The 15,860-nt window shown below is 41.6% G+C and overlaps 1 protein-coding gene across 2 annotated transcripts in view; it reads left to right on the top strand.

Moving 5' to 3' along the window:
- TTC28 (tetratricopeptide repeat domain 28) overlaps window positions 1-15,860 on the top strand; it is a 616,338-nt gene that overhangs the window by 594,084 nt on the left and 6,394 nt on the right. Inside the window, exons 18-21 of one of the 2 annotated variants that reach the window (XM_073582692.1) lie at window positions 1,969-2,045; window positions 8,607-8,630; window positions 10,468-10,594; window positions 13,695-13,802. In XM_073582692.1, the coding sequence (XP_073438793.1) occupies window positions 1,969-2,045; window positions 8,607-8,630; window positions 10,468-10,594; window positions 13,695-13,802 (336 nt within the window). The remainder of the gene's footprint in view (window positions 1-1,968; window positions 2,046-8,606; window positions 8,631-10,467; window positions 10,595-13,694; window positions 13,803-15,860) is intronic. The other variant, XM_073582693.1, reaches the window with a different exon arrangement.

The following is a 15,860-nucleotide window of genomic DNA, read 5'->3' as shown; positions in this document are numbered from 1 at the left end:
GCCATTATGGTCCCACACACCGTTTCTATGAGATCCAGCATGGAAGTTGTAAAATTTTGGAGCCTCTTAAAATAATCTATAAAGTAATAAAGAACCATTGTGTTACGGGTGGCAGTCCGGAACATTGTTACTTTGTGCAGCCTTTATCAATTCTAAGTGATGGAGTCTTATATTTGTATGCGACCAGTCCGCATATACTGAAAACCCTGATCGTGAGCATTAAAAATCTAGAGACCATTTCTTTTCCTCTATGGTCTGGGACATCTGAGTTATTTCACATTTGTATTATGTAATATCAGACTGTCAGACCGAGGGATATCTGCATCCTCCTCCAGTTACCCAGGTCATGCATGTGTAATCCTAGCCTCCCATGGATCTCATTAATGTGCAGTTAAAGGGAATGTACCACCAGGTTTTTGCTACCCAATTTGAGAGCAGTCTAATGTAGAGACCGAGACCTAGATTCCAGCCATGTGTCACTTACTGGACTGCTTGCTGTAGTTTTCATAAAATCACTGTTTTATCAGCAGGAGATTATCACTATAGGACTAGTAAACTTCTCTCATGTAGTCCAACCATGCCTCCACGACGAGCAGTTTACTGTAGCCTATTCACAGTGCACACAGAAAAATGGTAAATCTGCAGATAAAAAAAATAGATTTTTATAAAAACTGCAGCAGCTAGTAAAGTAAGTGACATATCGCTAGAATCAGAGACTCTGCCCCTTCATCATGCTGCTCTTTGATGACGAGGCAAAAATCCGGTGGACATATTGTCTTTAACTGGATATTTATTCTTTGTGATCACATACATTGCAGAAAATAAATTGGAATATAAATGTTTTTCAACTGTCTTGACCAGTGATCCACCTACCTTTTCCAATGAACCGACCTGTGTAGTTGAAGGACACTAACACACATTTTTGTATTGAACATATCTGTGCTCAGGTTTACATATCATCATACATGGTAATAAGGAATGTATAATATACCTACTTTCCCTGTGGTTTTGATTATGTCAGGGCCAGCTACTTGATCTGCTCATTTTGCAGTTGCTCTCTATATACTATGTTCACATGCTTTATTCTAGAACTTTCTTACTGTTGCTCATTCTTAATTTCTATGTTTAAAGATGCTTTTAAATACAAGATATATGGAAGTGGAAGTATCGGACCACTTTGTTACTTTTATTATAAATTGACAAGTAGGTTTTACTAGTTAGGGGTGTGTCCCTGTTCAGTCTCACATTGTCCAATCAGTGCTGATAGTGTTATGCTGCAGAGAAACTAGTAGGAGGCAGGGAGGAATGAGAGTGGTAAGCTCCTGAAGACACAACTTAAAAGCATACCTTTAATTATCCTCCAGGCATTGCAATTGTTATACTGCTGTTTCACATAGCCATTTCATGCTTTTTTAGAAGCGCCTTTTAGCTGCAGCTCATCATGTTCCCTACACAACTTTGAACAATCAGGGTACAGGAATTTCTCGTATGCCACCTGAGCCTCTCTGATCCCAATCTTTATGCCCAGAGAGGGGAAGTCTGTGTTCTGATTGTTTGAATATAGTGTATGGATCTTGTTGAGCAGCAGTTGAAAGCAGCTTCTAAAGGAGCATGAACTGGGCATTTAAACGGCACTGCAATATAGTGTTTGGGAGAGAAGGAAGCAAACTAGGGTAATGAAGTTTATTACAAAAATTCTTCACTTTATAATGCTTGGACAATTAAATATAATAAATTGATGTATTCTTTAAATATTCATATTTTAAACTGTATTATGTATAAATTGAAATTAGAAGAAGGATGGACAGGAAACAATAATTTACGAACAGCTTTGTAAATGCTCATGTACACCAGAATACTTGTACTGTTACCCATATGGTAGCAAGCCTAGCAGTATTACATAAACCATTGTTCCAGTATTTAGATAGATTATCACTATTCACACAGAGCAATGTATTCTTTCCGTAGGATTGCCGCACACTGCACTTCAGGCTCTATGTAAGCTTATCACTGCTTCAGAAACCGGAGAGCAGCTGATTAATCGGGTAAGTGGTGCCAGACGGACCAATGTCATTTCTTCGTAAATGGCAGAAATTAATCTCTTGCATTCATTAGACTTCACACGTCTGCCGAGCTGGACCATGTGGTTCTTATATTTTGTCAAGCATTAACTTTATTTTTACGTTCTAGCAATTATATTGCAATATATATTGTGACTTATCAATCCAGTATAAATTACACTAACACCCTTGGAGCCATCAGTGCATGAAAGCTGCCAGCATGGTTTGGGCAGAGTGATCAATGTATGCAACTTAATAAATAATTTTATTTATCGCGCGCTGGAAATAGTCCACAGACATCCATCACATTGTATTTAGGATGATCTGTGCTATAAGCTTGCATGCACCTTCCCAAAGTAAAAACAGATCTCTCTAAAGAATGCCATGAATGTCTGAACAGACTGCCAGCTCCAGATTTGCAGCTTCAGTTGCCTGTCTTGTTTGCATGCTAGCTTTACTGTGCTCTAATCATCTGCATAAAGACAGTTACAATTCTATTGTCGGACCAGGATAGTACTGAGTCAGTAAATGAGTACATTACTGGTATCAGCCAAACTATATACACATTAAAGTATTACTACACAAAAGAACAGATTATAGTCAGGGCAAAATGGACAATTTTTTGTCCAGAAGCCTTCACCAATCTTAATATGACCCATATTACCCACTACATTTATGTTTGAAAAGTGTTTGCCCCCTACCTAATTATATGTTTGGTAACACAAGGAGAAAAAGAGCCAAAAGTGTCTTTTAAAAAAGTACCAAATTTTATTTTTAAATATATCATAGTAATTAAATATTAATACACCAATACCAGTAGAAATGCAGAGAGAAAGAGAATATCCCCGGGTGCCGCAATACCTCTCAGAAATAATTATCAAAGACCTAGCATATAAATGCTGTCAGCATGGTGAACTGAGGTAAGCCAGAACAGTAAGTGTTAACTGTGAAAGAGTCACAATAGAAATAGCGCTAACTGCGCTGAGCTTTCAAAGTAACAAAGAGAAATCCAATGCTCAAATGAGCCATTAAAGGACTGTTGGACTTACCAGAGGGAGAGAGCGGACACCAAAAGGGGAGGTGAGGCACCCCAACGCGCGTTTCGCGGCCGCACAGAGCCGCTTTCTCAAGGGGAAGTGAAACTCTATCTGAGCAGGACCTTCAAATAACCCTGTGACCTAGGTCACCTGATCATGTGTGACCAATGGCGGTGAATCAAGGCAGCGCATGCGCGGTATGCCAGAGACGCCCCGAGTGCATCACAGGCGTCACGTGCATGGCATCCACCGCAGGGATTAACCCTGCGTGTGGCGCACGCAGTGAGTAGACGCCCCGATGCTGACAGTGCCCCAACGGAAACACCGCCATGCGCGACATCACCGCCCTATAGTGGGGACACAACATGGGGAGGTATATGGAGACAGAGGAAAGGGAGAGGGAGGACAGCAAAGGGTATAATGGATCAGGTCATGTGGAATATGACATTACACACATATGTGTAGCAGCAATAGGTTATGAATAACCGAAATACATAGATTAATATAGATAAATCATACAGGATAATCACAAATGAAAATTGATACAAATATGGTGCAACAATAATTCCACAGAAGATCATAGAAGAGATGTCTGAGTCCTCTGTGTAGAAAAATCCAATATCCCTTTTATTCAAGTGATAAATTCAGAGTTCCACCAGGGCTAAATAGATGAAGGTCGGAGAATATCAACGAGAACACTGGTAAAAAGAACAATGTGAATAAAATGAGTTAAAAACATGAAAAATAAAAAATAAAAGCCTAACACATTCACCCAGCTGAGGATAAACTAGTGTTGGTGGGAAAGCAGAGAAAATACAAAGAATGTCACAAGGATGAGCAACAAAGAAATGCTACAGAAATAAAGCAAAGCTTAAGGATTCATTCAAGCCCTTAGGTGCAACTGTATCGAGGAGCACAATCCACCTGGCCTCGATTTGAGCGAGAAGTTTTTTATTGTCTCCACCTCTGATCCCGAGGTGGAGGGCCTCGATCCCCCTAACCTTAAATAATTTGGCATCACAATTGTGGTAAACCCGGAAATGCCGAGGGATCGCTTTTAATTCTCTAACATCGGTCACGGTTCTGGCCGCGCCAATATCCCGCACATGCTCCGGGACCCTTACACGGAGCTCCCTCGTAGTGAGATCAACGTAAATCTTGGGGCATGGGCATGTAGCATAACATATGACATTAGTAGTCCCACATTAGTAGTCCCACAAGAAATACATTGTCTAATAGAAAAATCTCTGGAGTTATCCGCGGAAGAGAACGTGGAGCACTGCAGGACATTGGCGCAAGCCAGACAGTGACCGCAAGGAACAGAGCCGACCTGTGGAGTAGACATACCCAAATAGGTATTTGGAGCTGGAATATAATGACTTTATACTAGGAGATCTCCAAGATTTTTGGATCTCCTGCTTGAATGAATCCTTAAGCTTTGCTTCATTTCTGTAGCATTTCTTTGTTGCTCATCCTTGTGACGTTCTTTGTATTTTCTCTGCTTTCCCACCAACACTAGTTTATCCCCAGCTGGGTGAATGTGTTAGGCTTTTATTTTTTATTTTTCATGTTTTTAACTCATTTTATTCACATTGTTCTTTTTACCAGTGTTCTCGTTGATATTCTCCGACCTTCATCTATTTAGCCCTGGTGGAACTCTGAATTTATCACTTGAATAAAAGGGATATTGGATTCATCTACACAGAGGACTCAGACATCTCTTCTATGATCTTCTGTGGAATTATTATTGCGCCATATTTGTATCAATTTTCATTTGTGATTATCCTGTATGATTTATCTATATTAATCTATGTATTTCTGTTATTCATAACTTATTGCTGCTACACATATGTGTGTAATGTCATATTCCACATGACCTGATCCATTATACCCTTTTCTGTCCTCCCTCTCCCTTTCCTCTGTCTCCATATACCTCCCCATGTTGTGTCCCCACTATAGGGCGGTGATGTCGCGCATGGCGGTGTTTCCGTTGGGGCTATGTTAGCATCGGGGCGTCTACTCACTGCGTGCGCCACACGCAGGGTTAATCCCTGCGGTGGATGCCATGCACGTGACGCCTGTGATGCACTCTGGGCGTCTCCGGCATACCGCGCATGCGCTGCCTTGATTCACCACCATTGGTCACACATGATCAGGTGACCTAGGTCACAGGGTTATTTGAAGGTCCTGCTCAGATAGAGTTTCACTTCCCCTTGAGAAAGCGGCTCTGCGCTGCCGCAAAACGCGCGTTGGGGTGCCTCACCTCCCCTTTTGGTGTCCGCTCTCTCCCTCTGGTAAGTCCAACAGTCGTTTAATGGCTCATTTGAGCATTGGATTTCTCTTTGTTACTTTGAAAGCTCAGCGCAGTTAGCGCTATTTCTATTGTGACTCTTTCATAGTTAACACTTACTGTTCTGGCTTACCTCAGTTCACCATGCTGACAGCATTTATATGCTAGGTCTTTGATAATTATTTCTGAGAGGTATTGCGGCACCCGGGGATATTCTCTTTCTCTCTGCATTTCTACTGGTATTGGTGTATTAATATTTAATTACTATGATATATTTAAAAATAAAATTTGGTACTTTTTTAAAAGACACTTTTGTCTCTTTTTCTCCTTGTGTTACCAACTGTTTCTGAGCTGGTGCTTTCCTTCCTTTTCTCAGCTCTGTCTGAGATTGGGTGGTTCAAGTGATGTTTTGGGAAATTTTTGTTATAACTGATTGTATGTTTGTTACACTTAAATGTTTCAGATCATCAAAGAAATTTAAATATTAGACAAAGATAATACAAGTAAACACAAAATGCAGTTTTTAAATGAAGGTCTTTATTATTAAGGGAAAAAGAAATCCATACCTACCTGTGTGAAAAAGTGATTGCCCCCTAACCTAATAACTGGTTAGGCCACCATTAGCAGCAACAACTGCAATCAAGCATTTGCGATAACTGTCAATGCTTCTTTTACAATGCTCTGGAGGAATTTCGGCCCACTCATCTCTGCAGAATTGTTGTAATTCAGCCACACTGTCATGATCCCAGTGCAGGTTTTTGAGCTGCACACCTGGGGTTAATGCCTGGAGCTCGGTGCAGGTTTTGACCTGCACACCTGGGGTTAATGATTGTGGCCTCTTTCTGTTTCTGGGAGAGCTTCTTAAACCCCTGGGAAGCTTCAATCCCTGCCAGTTATACTTTTGCGTTTGGCCTAGTGTGCTGACCCCCGTGTGCCTGTTTGTTGCTATAGCTTGTTTATATGGTTCTGAACCGGTTCTGTTTCCCGTTGTGAGTTTGCCTGTTGATTTTGTACTGCGTTATTATCTCTGTGTATGACTCATTGCCTGTGACCTGACTACTCTCTGTTCGCCCCTCTTGTACCTTTGCAGCTATCTCTGTGTGTGACTCATTGGCTACATCTTGACTATTCTCCCTGTCTATGCCCCCTGGTAACTTTGTCTCGCAGTTACCCTGCTAGGAGTTATCTTGCAGCTCCTAGCTCTGTGGAGTTTAGGCCACGCCCCTAGCAGTCACGTGCTTGAGGTCCTGCAGCTCTGAAGTACGCATCTACTCGGCTGCTGCCCGCTCCACAGGTATCTTTGAGCACTGTTCGCTTTACTCAGGACACGCGCACTGGCTCAGTGAGCAAGTTCAGTGCGGTGTTCCTGACACACACTGGAGGGTTTCTGAGCATGAACCGGCTTTTTAAAGTCCTGCCACAGCATCTCAATCAGATTAAGGGCAGGACTTTGACTAGGCCACTCCAAAGTCTTAATTTTTTTTTTCTTAAGTCATTCAGAGGTGGACTTGCTATTGAGTTTTGGATGATTGCCCTGCTGCATAACCCAAGTACACTTCAGCTTGAGGTCACGGACAGATGGCAGGACATTCTACTTCAGGATTTTTTGGTAGACAGCAGAATTCATGGTTCCATTTACCACCGCAAGTCTTCAAGGTCCTGAAGCATCAAAACAACCCCAGACAATCACAGTACTGCTAACATATTTTACTGTTAGTATGATGTTCTGAAATGCTGTGTTACTTCTACACCAGATAGACGCGGATTCTTTACTGTAAGAGCAGTGAGACTATGGAACTCTCTGCCATATGATGTTGTAATGAGTGATTCACTACTAAAATTTAAGAAGGGACTGGATGCCTTTCTTGAAAAGTGTAATATTACAGGGTATATACACTAGTCTCCTTAATATTGCGTTGATCCAGGGAGCTAGTCTGATTGCCGTATGTGGAGTCGGGAAGGAATTTTTTTCCCCAATGTGAAGCTTACTGTTGCCACATGGGGTTTTTTTGCCTTCCTCTGGATCAACATGTTAGGGCAAGTTAGGATAGGATATGGGTTGAACTAGATGGACTTAAAGTCTCCCTTCAACCTTAATTACTATGTTACTATGTTACTATGTTAGATGTAATGGGACATACACCTTCCAAAAAGTTCAACGTTTGTCTTGTCAAGTATTCTCCCAAAAGTCTGACTACTTTTGTTTATGATCGGGAGTCATGTGATAATAGAGCGTCATGCAGATGTCACATTCCCCATGGCTCCTAAGATCTTGCCAGACTTTGTTCACATTTGTTGTTGAGCCTTTTATTTGCTGTATATGCCAGAAAAACTCCTGCTGTATATTTGAAATATATACAGAACATAGGAATTAATTCACTCAACCAAAGCTCAAACATGCTTTTCTTTGTTGGACTAGTGTATATTGTTATACTTTTATCTTAATAGATAAGGGCAGTTGACAACATTTTTTATGCAGAGGCATAGTATACATTATGGTAACATTTTTGTATAATGGCAGCCAATAGAAGATATATGCCAAATACCAATCGCATAACTCGTCTGCAGGATATCACGTGTCCCCATGTTATTTTATTGGGCACTTGCCCATTTAACGCTATGGGTCCACGTAAAAAATCAGACTGCACTCAGAGGACATCTGAGTGCAGTCCGATTCTCACAAACTGACATTATAAAGAAGGTGGATAAACTTAATTCTTTTTTTACTCCCCAACTCTGAGAAAATTGGATCACATTCTGATTGAACTCTGCTCATTTTCTGATCAAAGTGTGATTATCATAATTGAACCGATTTTCTCAAATTTTTTCTGCATCTGTCCGAAGAGAGAGGGATTGTGAGAATTTTTTGTAATAACAGGTATTCCTTAAAATAGTCTAAAAAACATCAGCAACATAATCCTACACGTTACATATTTTTTCTATAAATAAAGACGGGTTTGTTTGGACTGAATGACAGAAGATGAAATGGGTGTCCTTGTTTAAAAATTTTGTTTAAAAAAAAGCTTAGTAATTCATGGGATGCTTGAAAATCCTTCTTGCTAATGCATGTTTAATGCTAATACCACTTTGCTCAGCATGCGCAGAAATGGATGAAAATTATGCACTGTAACCTATGCTCGAGTTTTAAGGTTCTTTTTCTCTTTTCTTTTTCCTGCGCTAAACTTTATTTTTCTGCTTGTAATCTGCTGGCTTCTGAAGGCTGTTAAAAATATGGTTGGAATGGTAAGTACACAGAATGGATTGGCTTATTTTGCAATATGTGCCTTTGTCTCCCAGCAGAAATCACATTTATTGATACATTTTGTATTAATGACTGGAAATTAAAATTTATGTAACAAACAAAAAAAATCAGAATTTTGTATAGGTTAGGCCGGTTTCACACGACTTGATATTTCCAGTACCGGCAAAACCGATACCGGAGATATCAATGTCTGTGTGTGTAATAATTGTGGCACACGTGTGGCAACCGTGTGCCGCATCAGTACCACACATACCGGCACTAGGGAGGCAGTGGTACAGTAAGCGCTGTCCTGGCACCGGGTGCTGAAGACCGCTCTCATCATTCTCCCCTGCTCACACTGATCGCCAGCAGATGAGAGTTATATTCAACTGATGAGAGAGACAGCAGGCAGCAGCTGATGGGACTATTGCTCCCATCAGCCAACACCTGCTACCGCTAATAACAGTGAGAGCAGGAGGCGGCTGATGGGAGTATTCATCACCCGCTGCATGCGCTCTAAATAAATAATAAAAAAACTGTTTGGGTTGCCCGCCATTTTTGACAACCAGCCTTGCTAAAGCTGACAGCTGGGGGCTGGTATTCTCAGGCCGGAAAGGTACCAAAGGATATTGACCCCCCCCGCATAAAAATAGCAGCCTGCAGCTGCCCAGAAAAGGCACATCTATTACACGCACCAATTCTGGCATTTTTCCACACTTTTCACACTTGTCCTGTAGTGGTGGCAATAATAATGGTAATATTTCTGGGGTTGATGTCAAAGTCCTTTATTTGAAATCAAAATAAAACAAACTTTTCCATTTTTGTTTAAAAATAACAAACACAACGCCTCCTGTAATAAAATAAAAATAAAAAAACAACAACCTGTATGGTGCCAAGATGCAATCATCCAGGCTGAGAACCACTGGTGAATCTCATCGAGGTTGCCGCCAGTCAGTGAGGCTGTGTTCCCAGTCGGACTGAACAGCGGTGACCTCAGCACCGTGAGAATTTCTCACCGTGATCTACGGTGAAATCACTGAGCTGAACTGCGGTGAACTTAGTGACTTTTTCTCGCACTGCTGAGGTCACTACAGTTCAGCCCAGCTGAGAACAGAGCCTCACTGACCATCAGCACCTCATTCTGTAGCTGCTTCTCTAATATATATAATTCAGCTTGGTTTACATTATTTAATTGATTTAGTAATCCTATCTGATAGTTCATGAATTCGTTCTCTTCAGTGTGGTCGTGTGACTTTATTGTGTACCATCCCCTAGGAATTGTGTACTGTTATGAACTTTCAAGGAGGTCACTAGAAATTCCAGTCTAATGAAAGTGTATGACCTATATCACATAAGTTTTCAGGGAAAGTAGAAACTTCTATCAGAGAAACTGATGATGATTACACAGCTCCTGCCACAAACATATTATTGAACATAGATAGATAGATAGATAGACCTTCTTGACTGCAGAATCATAATCTATGTTGTGCTGATGTACCATGAGATTGATAGCAGAACCTAAAGGGTTGAAAGAAAACTAAAATCTGAAGTTCAAGATAGTTCAGAAGGCTAAACTGCAGGGAATGTACAATACATATAAAATAAATCCAGAGCATGAGGAACAATCAGGTTCATAGAAGGGGGTAGTGGGCAGGGATGGAAAAATTATTAAATGGAGTGCTTCTTTAATAAAAAGAAATGTTGAATTTCAGCTAAAGGTAGGAAATGGTCCTCAGAACTTTCTGTACTGTCCAAGGCAGTTATTTTTCTATTTGTGTTGTTATATAACCAGTGATAACTACTCCTATATGACGAATATTGTCATTTCTTCTCTTTTAGCTGCATCAGGTCCTTGTTCAGCTGCAGACCGACAAAGAACATGATTTCTCATCAGTGCCCATCCAAGTTTCTATCAGCGTTCAGCTTTGGAGATTGCCTGGGTGTCATGAATTTTTAGCAGCTTTAGGTATATGAATTTTTTTACAGCTTTTTCAGAGTACCAGACTGCATAAGAAAAGAAGAGGCAGCAATCCTCAGCTTTCAATGTGCAAAAAAGGCTGGGCTGTAAGCCAAAATGCTGCATATTGGATTACCATACACTTTATTTTTTCACAGAAGCTCAGGAGTTCGGACTTTTATTTTATTTTCTAAGCTTCCTTTCGCTGGATGATAAACCACCATAAGGCATGCACCATTATTCCCTCCTGAGTATGCTGTGCTTCTCATACTCTCCCTGTGCACATATACAAAACAGTGCAAAGGTTTTAGGCAGGTGTAAAAAAATGCTGTAAAGTAAGAAAGCTTTATAAAATAGAAATGTTAATAGTTTATTTTTATCAGTTAACTAAATGCAAAGGGAATGAACAAGTATTCATTATCAAATCAGTATTTGGTGTGACCACCCTCTGCCTTCAAAACAACATTAAAGCATTAATTTTCTAGGTACACATGCATGTTTTTGAAAGAACTAGGTAGGGGGATTGTTACAAACATCTTGGAGAACTAACAACAGATATTCTATGGATGTAGGTTCACTCATATACTTCTGCCTCTTCATATAATCCAACATACACTTACTGATGTTAAGATCACGGCTCTGTGACTTCATTATACTGAAGACAGTTTTTATTTACATTGGCTGTATGTTTGGGGTCGTTGTCTTGTTGCAGAATAAACTTAAAGCCAATAGGACTCTTCTCCCCAATATTATGGCATGATGGATAAGTATCTGACTATATTTCTCAGCATTGAGAACACCAAGAAATGGTCAACATTGAGGAACGTAGACACAGCGGTCAGTCACGGAAACTTAGTGCAGTAGATAAAAGACACATCACAGAAGAAATTACCAAGATTCTCTCTTCTTCTCCCCCTACCACCTAGTGGCCTTATTCCCTCACATCTCTTTCAGTCCATCTTCCTGGCCGTCTCTACCCACTTTACTAAAATATTTAACCTTTTTCTTTTGGTATCTTTCCGTCCTCTTTTAAGCATGTTGCTATAGCAGCCTTATCATTACTTTACTGCTCTAATAGATCCTCAGTTGTTGGGTCTCCCTATCGGGGCTCCTAATAGCACAGTCATAGGTCACTTTCTCTTATCTGTCTTTTCTATCCCCTATTGGACAAAAACCATCAGTAGATTTGGATTTCAGTACCATTTCTATGTTGATGACACCCAACTTTTCACATCTTCTGACAGTACACATGCACTGCTACAAAATTGTCATGGTTAGAACATGGTTAATGTCCTGTTCTCACAGGGTTAACTTTTGCCGGCCTCTCTTTGGATCTGGGAGGGGTATTTATACTCACTCCAGACTAGGATTCCCTGTCAGCTATACTGTTATTCTGGCTGTGTGTCTGACCCGCCTGGTGTGCGTGTATACTGCATTGCTTGTTTGATTCCCATGTATGACCCGGTCTGTCCCCTCACTCTGTACTCCGTCTCTCGTTTTGGTACTATTGTCTTCTCTGGTTCTGACCTCCTGGCTTGGCTATTGTTACTCCTTTACAGTTTGTCCCTATTGTACCGTCCATTGCCCGTTCTGGTTTTCTGATCTATTGCTACGTCCTGACTATTCGCTCTGTCTAACCCTTTGGTACTGTCCTGCTATCTCGTGCTTTGACCCGGCTTGATCTGGTTTACCTCCCTGTCTATGCCCCTTAGTAACTTGTCCCATAGTTACCTTTCAAGGAGTTTCCCTGCAGCTCCTAGCTCTGTCGAGCTTAGGTCACGCCCCCAGCAGTCACGTGCTTCAGGTCCTGATAGTCTGAAGCACGCATCGTCACCGCTGCTGCCCCGCTCCACAGGTATCTTGAGCACTGTTTTTGTACTCGGGACACGCACACTGGCTCAGTGAGCAAGTGCAGTGCAGTGTTCCTGACAAAAATACCTCTATCTGAAACTGAATGTTTTCAAAGGTGAACATCGTGTGTTTCGTTCCTGAACTAGCCTACCAAACCTGATTTGTCAATTCCAAGTATGGTACTAATAGAATTTTCAACATGCCTGCTATCTTAGGGTTACATTTAATTCAGATGGATCCTACACTCAGTGGCTCAGTGGATAGCACTGCAGCCTTGCAGCGCTTGGGGTCCTGGGTACAAATCCCACCAAGGACAACATCTGCAAGGAGTTTGTATGTTCTCCCTGTGTTTGCGTGGGTTTCCTCCTGCATTCCAAAGACATACTGATAGGGAATATAGATTGTGAGCCCCATCGGGGACAGTGCCAATAATGTCTGTAAAGCGCTGTGGAATTACTGGCGCTATATAAATAAATAAATAAATTTTACCCAGTGTAACTCACTTGCTTATGTCAGCTGCACGTCAAAAACATCTCCAGAACTTACCTTTGAAACTGCAAAATCTCTATCACTTATTCATTCTTGTCTTGACTACTAAACTCACTACAACATATCACATTTCTACAAATTTCCTCCCTCATCACTGTCTGCCAACCCACCCTCTGCTCTGCGTTTTCTAATGACCTAAACCTAATAGCCTCCATAATCAGAACCTCTTACTCCCATCTCCACAATTTTTCTTGTTCTGTGCCAGTTCTGTGGAATACACTACCCAAGACAATAAAGTTAATTCCAAAGTTTTAAATGTGCCCTAAATATATATCTCTTCAGGTATGCCTATCACCTCACTCGACTAATCTAACAATTGTTAGTTCTCCTTTCCTACACTTTCTTCAGAATCTGGTCTTTTTTGTCATCTGTTCCTACACACTCCATGCACTTGATTGCACTTTGTCTCTGGACATATACAGATAAAGGCTAGTGACCTGTCAATGCGCTTTTAATTTACTACCCTTATTTTTTTATAAAGATGGCAGGACCATACATTACAAACAGTTTATACCTTTTGTATCTTCCCTACTTCCTTGCAAGCAGGTCCTTCATGCCTCTTGTGTAAATTCATGAATTATGTAGCATAGGATATTGTACATGTAGACCTGAACTGTAAAGTACTGCATAATGTAAAATAATTATTATTATCAATGGTCAAATCGTTTAATGGCATTGAGAAAAACTAGTGTGTTTTTATTCTTTGTAGGTTTTGACCTGTGTGAAGTAGGACAAGAAGAAGTCATACTGAAAACTGGCAAACAGGCAAATAAAAGGACAATGCAATTTGCTTTGCAGTCACTTTTGGCTCTCTTTGGTAAGTTTCATAAAAATGTTTTATGTAAGATAGTTTGTGCTTATTATTATTATTATTATTATTATTATTTATTTATATAGCACCATTGATTCCATGGTGCTGTATATGAGAAGGGGCAACATATAAAGTACAGATATCACTTACAGTAAGCAAACTAACAATGACAGACTGATTCAGAGGGGAGAGAGGACCCCGCCCTTTCGGGCTTACATGCCACAGGATGGTGGGGAAGGAGACAGTAGGTTGGTGGGTTGCAGCAATTCCGGTGTTCGTTGAGGTGATATCACCGGTAGTGGTGAGAGAGAGGGAGGTAGCAGGGTCATTGCAGGCTGTAGGCTTTCTTGAAGAGGTGGGTTTTCAGGTTCCGTCTGAAGGATCCAAATGTGGTTGATAGTCGGACTTGTTGGGGCAAAGAATTCCAGAGAATAGGGGCTATTCGGGAGAAGTCTTGGAGGCGGTTGGGTGAGGAGCGAATAAGTGTGGAGGAGAGGAGGAGGTCTTGGGAGGACCGGAGATTACGTGAGGGAAGAAATCGGGCGATTAGTTCAGAGACATATGGGGGAGACAGGTTATAGATGGCCTTGTAGGTCAGTATTAGTAATTTGAACTGGATACGCTGAGGGAATGGGAGCCAGTGAAGAAAATGTAAGGAAAACTAAGGCTGCATTGCCATTCGAGAATTTACATCATGCACTGCATGAAAATGTAGCTTTTGCTATAAATCATTAAATGTGCAAATATTCTAGTAAATCTTATTTTTACATTGTGGGCATCATGTTGGGTGTAGACATTTAGAAAACCCCATTGTATGAGCTTTTAACACAAAGCACAATTGATATGGGGGTGCTGAGCAACCTTTGATCATTACACAATCATGAAGCATTACAATACATTGATGTACCTGATCCCTCAGAGTGAGAGCTTTCATTTATAAACCACTCTACCATCCGTTTATAAAACCCACATGTCCAATTAGAAATTTGTTCTCCACAGATAATATCATTTCTGCAAATACATTTCAAAATGTATCAAAATTCAGACTTTGAATAGAGGCCCATATTTGTAACTGTAATTACACCAGAAATCTGGCTTAAACGGTAATTTCCCCTTATTCAAAAGGTAGGGGATAACTGTTGGGGCTCTGGAACCCAAAAACAGGGCTCTGCAACCCTGTCTTGAATGTTGCGAAGGTGTTAGGCGTCAGATTTCTGGCTCTGCACAGCAGGAATCCAGAGCCGTACATTCAGCGGTCTCCCATTCCGCTCTGACCGCTCAGGGTCCTGCTCAGCAATCACGATGAGCCAGGCGTGCTGCTCAGACTTGTTCTGTGAGCCTGGATGTTGCTGCCACCTCTGCAGCTCCAGAGGCTAAGTCCTCGTGCCGTGCTACTGGGCATGCCCGCAACTTGACCTCTAACTGGAGAGCAGAGGTCACGTGCTCAGGTCCCTCGTCGGATCTGATTGGTTCCTTCCAGGGCACTGGAAGGTCCTGGAAGCGCATGGCTATAAAAAGCCCGCATGGCGGCTCGGCCATGTGCTAGTGTAGCATATTATGCTGAGTGTGAATGGTGATGGATGCATGTTCTGGTGATTGACTTATTAAGAAACCCCTTCCCTCTGATATTACGAATGGTGACAGAGTGTTGGTGATAGTCAACTCCCATTAGTGGCAAGCCAAGCGCCACTGTGCTTCCTGCACTGCACACTAGCGTCCGGCAGTGTCCGGCTTTCCGGCGCCGTCGTCTAGCGGCTATAGTTATTGTTGCAACGCCACCCGCTGGTTATCCTGTGAGGCTAACAGGGCCAGCGCCTTTGTGTTATTTACTGTGAAGCGACTCTGTGTCTGAACAGAGCCGCTCTTAGCGTTCGGGTAGCGTTAACCCGAGCGCAGTACTTCACCTAGTGGTGTATCTGCCATTGTCCAGCAGCGGTCTTATCATCTACCACACGGTGGACCCCGGGCGGCGAACGCACCTTCTATTATTTATATCTGGTATGTTCCGCCGACCCTAACAGAAGGTGCCCATGGCCAAACTCAAAACCATTTATTCAATCCCTG

This window comes from Dendrobates tinctorius, unplaced genomic scaffold, assembly GCF_039654945.1.
Source record: "Dendrobates tinctorius isolate UK_male_01 unplaced genomic scaffold, ASM3965494v1 ptg000073l, whole genome shotgun sequence".
Lineage (NCBI taxonomy): Eukaryota > Metazoa > Chordata > Amphibia > Anura > Dendrobatidae > Dendrobates > Dendrobates tinctorius.
Note: the sequence above shows the minus strand (reverse complement) of the source record. Positions and strands in the feature narration are given on the sequence as shown.